Source organism: Vicia villosa, linkage group LG2 (assembly GCF_029867415.1).
Source record: "Vicia villosa cultivar HV-30 ecotype Madison, WI linkage group LG2, Vvil1.0, whole genome shotgun sequence".
Taxonomy (NCBI): Eukaryota; Viridiplantae; Streptophyta; class Magnoliopsida; order Fabales; family Fabaceae; genus Vicia; species Vicia villosa.
This window is the reverse complement of record NC_081181.1, coordinates 50,703,855-50,714,071: the sequence shown is the minus strand read 5'-3', so window position 1 is coordinate 50,714,071 and position 10,217 is coordinate 50,703,855. Positions and strand designations below refer to the sequence as shown.

General features: G+C 30.4%; 1 protein-coding gene across 1 annotated transcript; it reads right to left on the bottom strand.

Annotated features, from left to right (window-relative positions):
* Positions 1-4,630: 4,630 nt before the first annotated feature.
* On the bottom strand, positions 4,631-6,028 carry LOC131646161 (protein PLANT CADMIUM RESISTANCE 2-like). The gene is made up of 4 exons (XM_058916293.1): positions 5,738-6,028; positions 5,496-5,567; positions 5,031-5,243; positions 4,631-4,925 (listed from the first exon to the last, which is right to left on the bottom strand). Exons 1-4 carry the CDS (start codon positions 5,940-5,942, stop codon positions 4,825-4,827), a joined length of 591 nt encoding a protein of 196 aa, XP_058772276.1. The 5' UTR covers positions 5,943-6,028; the 3' UTR covers positions 4,631-4,824.
* Positions 6,029-10,217: the final 4,189 nt, after the last annotated feature.

Here is a 10,217-nt window from a genome sequence, read left to right as displayed (position 1 = left end):
GTAAGGAGTTTTCAAGTTTCAAATACTGACATAACTTTGTTAAGGACGTCTTATTTGATATATTTAGGAGTGTCAGGTATTTGTAAAAAAGAGACACACGCGAATTTAGGAGTGTCAGGTATTTGTACAAAAGAGACACATGTAAAAAAGAGACACTTAGGCGAATAGATATTTTGGTGTATGAATGGATATGATGGAAACATGCATGTGTAAACTTGTCTGAGATATTTCCGTTAGTGGGAAAGAAAACTAGAGGTTTTCCTATGAGACATGTAGCTCTCAAAGTCGCTTCAAGTGAAGTTGACAAGCATGAGAAAGCTTGTTCCGACAATCAACATGCTTTTATACCATTAACCTTTGAGACTTTTGGGTTTCTTGCCCCTGAAGCAAGGCATATTTTACAGAAGTGCAAAGGTCCATGCATAGAAATGTCGTATCTCATAGGACAATAATATATTTTTTTAAAGGATTGATTTTGACATCCATAAAAGAAGCTGTCGTGTAGCTTGTTGGTCGTTTGACAACCTTTTTCTATATAATCTTTATTTTATATAAATTATATTTAAATTATCTTAAATAATAATAATTTTTAGTTTTTAAAATAAAAATTTGAAAATCTTTGTCTCTATTTAAATTATTTTGTTTGATTGATGAAAGAAATATATAACAAAGAAAATGAAAGAAAGAAAGAAGAAAATAAATATTTTGTTTGATTGATGAAAGAAATATATAATAAAGAAAACGAAAAAAAGAAAGAAAAAAAGGTAAAAAAAAAAACACTCATTTATATATGCTTCTAAGAATAATTATATATACATTTATACACTAATACCTTTATTTTAATATATATTTTAAACTAATTTTTCTTTTTAAGAATACATTTTACTATTTTAATATTAATTAAGTTAATTACAATATTATTTTGTTAGATTCATTTTAGTTCATTGGATTTTCTACACAAGGATGAATATACACTATTTTTATTTTTACAAGGACGAGTGAAAAGATCAATTTTACTATTTCTTTTTCTTTATAAAAACGGATGATCGATGTTAACTTATTTTACTCGACTCTTTTTTGTTGCACAAAGACGTGTGAACAGTGTTTTAAAAGTTGGACCGGACATTAAATTAGTGAAGGTAATAGATTACTGGTTTATTGATGGAACTACTGGATCACTGGTCGAACCGCATGACTAAACCGAGTTAAACCAAATAACTCGGTTGAATAAACCTGCCGTTATAACAAAATTATATAGGTATACAAGCGCGGATCCAAGGGGGTATAGGGTATTCCATGGAATACCTTAAATATATAAAAATTTGCCCACATGATAAAATCTTTTGGGAATTTTATACAAGAGGTCATGGGTTCAAAACCTATAACAAACGGGTTTTGCACATTTTGTTCTTTTTTTATTACACTTCAATTTTTTAATTTTTTACCTTCACTTCTTTTAACTTTTTTTTCTTAGTGTTCAACTTTTTTAACTTTCTACCTTCATCTCTTTTAACCTTTTTTTTCTTAGTGCACTACTTCTAAGTTTAACAAAACAAAAGAATATTTATTAGTAAAAGAATACTTTGTGAATACTTTCTCCTATTCAAATAAATCCTTAATTTTTTTCTTCATATTTATAAGGAATTTTAGCACCGGGTGTTACTAAGTACTAGTCTATTTCATTAAAGATTTTTTCTCTTATATCTCAATTAGCTAGACGTATATGAGATGGAGGGGTACGTTTTATCTATTAATTACTTTTTATATGCGTCATTTTTTTACCTTGTTTATTATTAACCGTTTGAATTTTTTAGAAATTTCAAAGAAGGGATCCCCAGAGGTTCTACAACATTGGATGAAAGATTAAAGATCTTGCGCAGCCTAACGAGCCATGTTTTCAGGAGGTACTGGATGCTTCAGGCATGAGGGACCTCTGTATGCTCGGCTACGATACCATACATAATGGTATGCTTGTAGCCTTTGCAGAGAGGTGGCATCCTGAGACATCCTTATTTTATCTACCTCACAGTGAGATTACCATCACCCTAGATGATGTGGCATGCCTACTTCATCAACCTATTAGGGTTACCCTCCTTTGTCACAGTAGGCTGGCGAAGGCGGGAGCTCAGGAGATGTTGATTGCTGAGTTGGGGGCTGATCCTGATGACGCCCTTGAGGAGGTGGGGAGGACACGAGAGACCCATGTCAGGTTTAGATTCCTGGAAAGACAATATGATGCGGAGCTCACTGTGGCCCTACAGAATGAGGGGGATGAGTTGGAGCAGGCTACACACACAGAGCGTGTGCTGAGATGCTACTTCCTATATTTGATTGGCACTCATCCCTTTGTGGACACGAGTTCGACGTACACAGACGTCGTCTATCTGGCGTACTTATCGGATACAACATGTATCCATGAGTACAACTAGGGAGCGACTGTATTGCGTACAGTTACCATAGACTTGGAGAGGGATGCTTGTGGAAGGCAAGGACAGTTGCGGGCAGTTGTACTCTTTTGGTGGTAACAATCTTACACTCTTCTACTTTTTTTATAGTTTTTTATTGTACTTGAAAATAACCGTGTTTTTTTCAGGGTTGGATACTACAACACTTCCCAGACATTATTGACTGGGGAGAGGTAGAGGAGTACACAGAGGTCATGCCACGTGTCAGTGCTTTCACCCTCCCCCTTAGAGGGAACCATGGGTCGAATCCCTACAGGCACGCTCTTGAATGTATGTTTGCGGAAGACATCAGGTACTGCTGCTATGATGAGCACCGGGAGGCGGTTTTGTTTTACGAGATAGCTCTGTATTTTGGATGGTTGGCCGCCAGCTCGACCATTGTTGTATGCTATCTTCTGGATCGCGTCATATGCCAGTTTGGATATGAGAAGACGATACCTCGCGATCCTACTGTTTCAGCTCCTATCGCCATGACCTGCAGGCAGTTAGATGAGGTCTTTGCAGACTGGGGGCATCACATGGTCCCTAAGGAGGCACGGGCGTGCTAGCAGAGCACGATTGGAGTTGTGTCAGGGATACATCACATGGTACTATAGAGTCTCACATCCATACATGCTTCCATCTATAGAGAGGGGTCCTTCCAGGCCAGCCCATGAGGATATTCTCCGTGCGCATCAGGCTCAGTTGGACCTCACTCAGGATCTTCTTCCTCTGTGTCGTCAAATAGCTGACAGGGGCATCAGAGCCATTGCAGAGGGTTTATTCCCTGAGGGGACTGCTTCTAGGCGTGTGCTGGATGATATGATTAGGATGGCAGAGAGTGCATTTCTATACGGTCGACATCGTGTCAGAACCCGTGGGACACTTGATGCTAGGGGTAGAGCCAATCTTTAATTGTGTCTCAATTTTGATGTTTTAAATGAAGCGAAGTGTGCGTCAGAATATGCATCTCCAGAATCTGAGGGATAATTTTGGATTTTCTTAAGCTAATTTTCCCTCTCTTATGGTGGGATTAGTAATCCCCAAATAACTTGTGATAACAGAATTAGGATTGGCTAAATGGGTAAGACCTATCCTTTTAACACTGTATGTTTGGCGGACTAAGCTTATATTATAGTATCTTTACTTTGACCATCATGCCCTGTTTTTTGCCAGGATTTCGTGGGGTTGAGCCTAAACGGGGCGACCATACCCTTAGACTTCACAATGCATTGTTGGAATGACCTGGATTTCGAACGTTCGCCCTCCACTTTGATCGACTCGTCCTATTTTTTACGGGCAAACTCATTTACCACTTCTAAGTTGAATCACATTGATTATAAAAAATTCGTCTTCAAGATATGATACACTTAAAATATCTCCTTAATGGTCTTGCAACTTAGGCTAAATCTCTGTTAAGGATTCTAAATAAAAGGACATTAAGAGTAACTTGTCATGTAGATGAACTGTTTAATCAGAACATTGCCATGTTATAAAATCAGAGGATTATTAAAAAACAATTCTAGAATATTCACTAGAATGCATGAAATATCGATCAAACACGTTGTGTTGGTAATTTTGATTAGGACTGAAAGAAGAAACATATGAGATTTCGGTTTGAGAACCAAATCGTTAGAATCAGAAAAATTGTTCTAAAACCAACTAGAAATATGAATGGAATAGGAATTTGAAAAACATCCAAGAGTAGTAAAGAATTGAAAATATATATATATATATATATATATATATATATATATATATATATATATATATATATATATATATATATATATATATATATGGCATATCATATGAGAATGACATATTTATATGAGAATGTGAGAATGAATCTGAACCATTGGATTTTAAAATAAATGGTGGAGATTATATATGAATATTTTTTTTCTCTCTCATGCATCTTGAAATAAATGAAGTAGGAGAGAGAAAAAAAAGATTCACTTATAATCTCCACCATTTATTTTAAAATCCAATGGTTCAGGTTCATTCTCACATTCTCATATAAATATGTCATTCTCATATGATATGCCCTATATATATATATATATATATATATATATATATATATATATATATATATATATATATATATATATATATATATATATATATATATATATATATATATATATATATATATATATAAACTATGTTATAGGTTTAATACATAATAAACATTAGCTATATTTTTATTTGTGTTGATACTAAAGATGCTGCAAATTTTCACACAATATCTTTTTGAAAATACAGTAACAAACCACACACTTATTTTGGATACTACTTATATTTGAGATGAACACAAAGTTTATCAACATGCTTGTCTAAATCATCACAACTACATATCTATGGATCTTCACTCACTTCAACGACTCATCCCTAATTCGACAGTTGGAGCAGTAGTTGTAGCAGCAGCCGAAGCCATCACAATTCCTCGAGTCCGTTGCTCCACATTTCCATGCCACCCTAACCATTCCAACATCAATCAAACACATAAACATAAGAAATCGAAAACACAAAGATTCATGTTTCAAATGTAACATTTTTTTCATTTGATATTTCGTGACATACCAATGACCATGTTAAATCCACGGTGTTCGAGCTCACGATATTCTTGACACAAAGCGCAAGCCTCGCAGCAGCAATGAATCAGACAATCTGTGCAATCATTTCCTTTCAAACCATATTGTTGTCTCATCTTTGAACGGTAGAAGCAAGAATACAAACAGCCACACCCAATCACACAACAAATTAACGTGTACAATGCCCCACTAGCACCACATGCTGCAAAATAAAATAAAAAGTTATATATATCATCAACTTGAATCACAATCCCAATTTTATCTTATTTTTAATCTAACCGTCACTATAGAGTTTAAAGAAGTCAAATTAATCCTTTACTAGATCCAACTTCTCTAAAATGAATAATTTATTTTAGATTCTCATTTTAGTCAACTCATTAAATTATGATTATTTTTCTTAATAATATAAATGTATATAATTGAATTTGGTATAAGAAATTAAAGGTTGGCTTACAAGTGGATCCCTTGTCAATGATTTCTGCAACTTGACCAAAAGTAATACATGGACACCAGAATGTTATGCAACCTGTAACAAATTAGACATAATTAATGGAATAGTCAATCAACAAGTCAACACCGGTAAACTATGAATCATAGACAAAATACAGACACAAATACGTTGACATCGATAATAATTTATTAAAATAAATAAACAGAGGCGTCGGTGTTCCAAAGATAATAAGATGGGAGACATACTTTTTGTAGGATCAGAGCAGCAATCACAAAGACCGGAGGACCATTCAACTATAGGTTTAGGCGGAGGAGGAGGAACTGGCTGGTAGTCGGAGGATGTGGTGCCGGAATATGTGGATGTATTGCTGTTGTAGCTGACCGGAAAGCCTGTGGCAGCGCCTGGTTGTGGCTGATGGTAAGGTGGCTTTCCTTCCTGTGGTTGATACATTTTTGGAAAGTGAAGTGTTGTTTTGTGTTGATGAATTGTCAAGATGTGAATATTTATAACTGTGGAAAATTTGAGTGAGTGTGGAATGGTTCAACGTTGGGGGATTGTATAAGCGCGTCTTCTTTTTATGCAACTTGTTCGATACTTCCACTATTATTATTCAACAAAATAAACACAAAATGTTTCTTATACACACCTTCATGATATCTAATTAATCAGATATAATAATAATTTAATTAAGAATTTAATTGATCAAGTAGTTCATTTTATTCACATTATAAAATATGATTAATTTGTATAATTAAATTAATTACAATCTAGTAAAGTGTAAATTTAGTTAATTATTCAAATTAATTACATTTTTTTCGCATGATTAACCCTATACAATGTTTTAAAACCCGGATTGACCCGGCCGGTTGAACCAGTTTAACCTTGAACCATTTTTTAATCCGGTTGGATTTGGACCAATAAACGGTTAGGTCTATAAAGTTGGGATAAAATTGTTTCAAGCGCAAAATAACCGTAAAATTGGAACCGGTTTTGGTAAACCAGACGGTTCAAAAAATAAAAGATAATTTTTTTATGTTTTATTTTATTTTATTTCTTTGTTTAAATCTAAAAAATTAATTATAGCAAATATCTAAAATTGTATAAATAGAAAATAAAGAATAAAATTGAAGGACACAAGACAATGTATGTAAAGAGATGTAAAAAATTATACTAATGAATAATTTATGGCTTTGAGTTAAGCAATTAGGATATATATATATATATATATATTAGGGGTGGCAAAATGGATGGATTGGATGGATTTGGATTGGATTGTTAATGGATGGATCAAAACAATCCATTAATCCATTATTAATCCACTAAACTTTGTTTTAAAAATCCAATCCAATCCATCCACTAAGGAATATAATCCATCCAATCCATCCATTAAGGTATTTCTAATGGATGGATATCCATCCATCCATAAAATTAACTTAATTTTTTTTTTAATTTTCGGTTAATTTTACAAAAACAATTTTTTTCTGAAATTTTTTTTAATTATAAAATTTATCAATGTAACTAATTTTTGATTAACTTTCTAATTCTAACCAACTAACTTTTTCATTAACTAATTCCATCCAAAGAAAATTAAAATTCAATACATGTCAATTAAGTCATTTTAACGTTAATGTTAAATTAAATAAATTCATTGCGAGCCAATTAAGCAATTTTAACGTGAATAGCGCATCATTAATTTTTCCAAGGAGAAAACAATTCCCACTCTCTGGATATTAAATTAGATATACTAGATACTGCAATATATTATCTAAAATAAGAAAATTGTTCATAAAGAAGCAAGATATTGTTGATTTTTATGTCCTGATTATATTTTGTCCATACACACTATTTGATTTCATGTACTGATATATATCAATTTCATGTTTACGTCACAAACAATAAATATTTACATTTTTTTTTACATTATGATACAAGAAAAACTATGGGTAAATATTAAAAGAAAAAAAAATGTCAAGAAATTGTTTAATTTTAGATTTTTCATGTTTTTTAATAAAAATATTATTTAATAAGTAATAAACTAAAATCCATTGGATTTATAAAATGAGATGGATGGATTGAATCCATCTATATAGTTTCATGGATGGATTGGATCAATCCATTAAATTTGTTTTTTTATTAATGGATGGATTGGATGGATAAATTATAGGATGGATTGGATGGATATTCTATTAATGGATTTTATTGCCACCCCTAATATATATATATATATATATATATATATATATATATATATATATATATATATATATATATATATATATATATATATATATATATATATATATATATATATATATATATATATATATATATATATATATATATATCCTTAACTAATTTTATGATTTGTTATTAGGTCTTACATTGCATTCTTCTTATTTTGTAAGCTTGTTTAGTAATATCGTATTTATTTGAGAATTTTATTCTACAAATAATTATATAAATTAATTTTATTAAAATATTTAATGATATATTTATTTTTTTTTAGTTTAAATTTAATATACAATTGGTTGAACCGATTGAACCATAACCCACATATTTTAACGGTTCTTTCTTGAATTCGATTTTTAAAACATTGACCCTATATTCGTTCATGTACAACTAAGTTGTGTATATGTATCAATATCCGAAATAAAATTGTTTCTTTCAATAAGTGAGTAGGGTATTTATATTGTACCATGACACTCTGGATTGAAAGAAAATATCATAATTGCATACACTTTTTGAACCAAACTTACACTGGTGCGGTATCTCATTAAAGGTAAAGGTAGTCATCTAAATCTTTTGACCTAAATTAGTTATTGATAAATTCGGTGAATACTTCACAAGTTTAAAAAAAGTTAATTATATGTTTTTTTCTATATTTGATGAATTTATTTCTCTTATATGGTAGTTGTATTGTAGGTTCTGACTTCAATATTATAATTATAAATCATGTTCCATAGCTATTTGATTAAGTTGCTAAAATGTAGACATTAGCTGTTTAGCTTATTTTTCTTTATCAAAACTTTTTAAAAAAATACCTTAACTTGTTAACCTATATATATTAGATTATTTTTGCATTTACCAAAATAAAAATATTAGCCTATTTTTGTAAAATCATTTTTTATTTTCATTTTCTAATATATGTATTTATTTTAACTTATTAATAAAATATGGAACTATTAAAATGAACCTTTAAAATGATGAGATGATGTAAAACAATGTATTTTTTAAAAATAAAAAATTAATTATATATTGCTATTTTTATTGTTCTAAAAAAATGAATACAATTATTCATTTCAAAAGTTTCGTAAAATTAGTAAGACCAATGTTTTAAAAACCGAACCGGAGAAAGAATCGTTAAAACATGCGTGTCATGGATCAATCGGTTCAACCTTGGTTGAACCGTATATTAAATTTAAACTAAATAAATAAATAAATATATTATTAAATATCATAATAAAATTAATTTATATCATAATTTGTAAAATAAAATTCTCAAATAAATATGATACTAATAAACAAGATTACAAAATAAGAAGAATGCAATGTAAGACCCAATAACAAATCATATAATTAGTTAAAGACCAATATGTATATATTTGTCCTAATTGCTTAATTCAAAGCCATAAGTTCTTCATCAATATAATTTTTCACATCTCTTTAAAGACCAACATCAGTTATCCCGTGTCCACAAATATTATATTATTTTTCTCTTTCTATTACATTTACATTATTTTGTGTCTTTCAATTTTATTCTTTATTTTCCATCTATACAATTTATTATTTTGTGTCTTTCAATTTTATTCTTTATTTTCCATCTATACAATTTTAAATGTTTGCTATAATTATTTTTTTAGATTTAAACAAAAAAAGAAAATGAAGTAAAACATAAAAAAAAAAAATTATCTTTGATTTTTTTTAACCGCCTGGTTCACTAAAACCAGTCTCGATTTTACGGTTATTTTGGTTTTTTGCGCTTGAAGTAATTTTATCCCAATTTTATAGACCTAACCGTTTATTGGTCCAAATCGAACCGTATTTGACAACGGTTCAAGGTTGAACCGGTTCAACCGGCCGGGTCAATCCAGTTTTTAAAACATTGAGTAAGACAGCAAAACATACAAAATGCGAAAATAAAAAACTTTTTTGAGATTTAGGTTTATACTGCATAGTTTTTTGGAGCATAAGATTTTGTAATATTTTTATTTAATATAAGTTGACACATTATTATTATAATTAAAAAATATATACAGACTGCATTACTTTCTACCCGTTGATTTGATTTGAATATAAGTGTTGATAAGGATAGTTGTATTGACCGCACTACTCTTGCAGAACAATAATTTACAAACGCGCGCGTGTGGAATTAACAAAATTAAAGGTTTTTGTCACAAAAAAAAAAACAAAATTAAAGGTTTACTTTATCTTGCATTCTTGCTTGACTTTTGGTAGTAGGGACTTGGCAGGACATATAAAACAAACAAAAGACTTTTAAAATAAATCAAAACTAATATTTATTTAAATGAAATTAATAATCTAGATTTAAACTATTTGCATAAGGGAGTTTATACACTATCAATTAACCACAATCTTAAACTATGAATAACTCTGAATAACTCTGAATAATGGTAACACTCTAGCTTGCACCAGCACTCATTTAAAGCAGATCTTCCCCATCAAAATTGAGTCATTTGGACAGGACTTACAAGATAGAGTTCTGTT

Coding starts and splice junctions, on each gene's coding strand:
- LOC131646161 (XM_058916293.1), bottom strand. CDS start 5,942: ATGTATCAACCACAGGAAGGAAAGCCACCTTACCATCAGCCACAACCA. Junction 5,568..5,737: donor CTGCTCTGATCCTACAAAAA/GTATGTCTCCCA, acceptor AATTTGTTACAG/GTTGCATAACATTCTGGTGT. Junction 4,926..5,030: donor TGGATTTAACATGGTCATTG/GTATGTCACGAA, acceptor TGGAATGGTTAG/GGTGGCATGGAAATGTGGAG.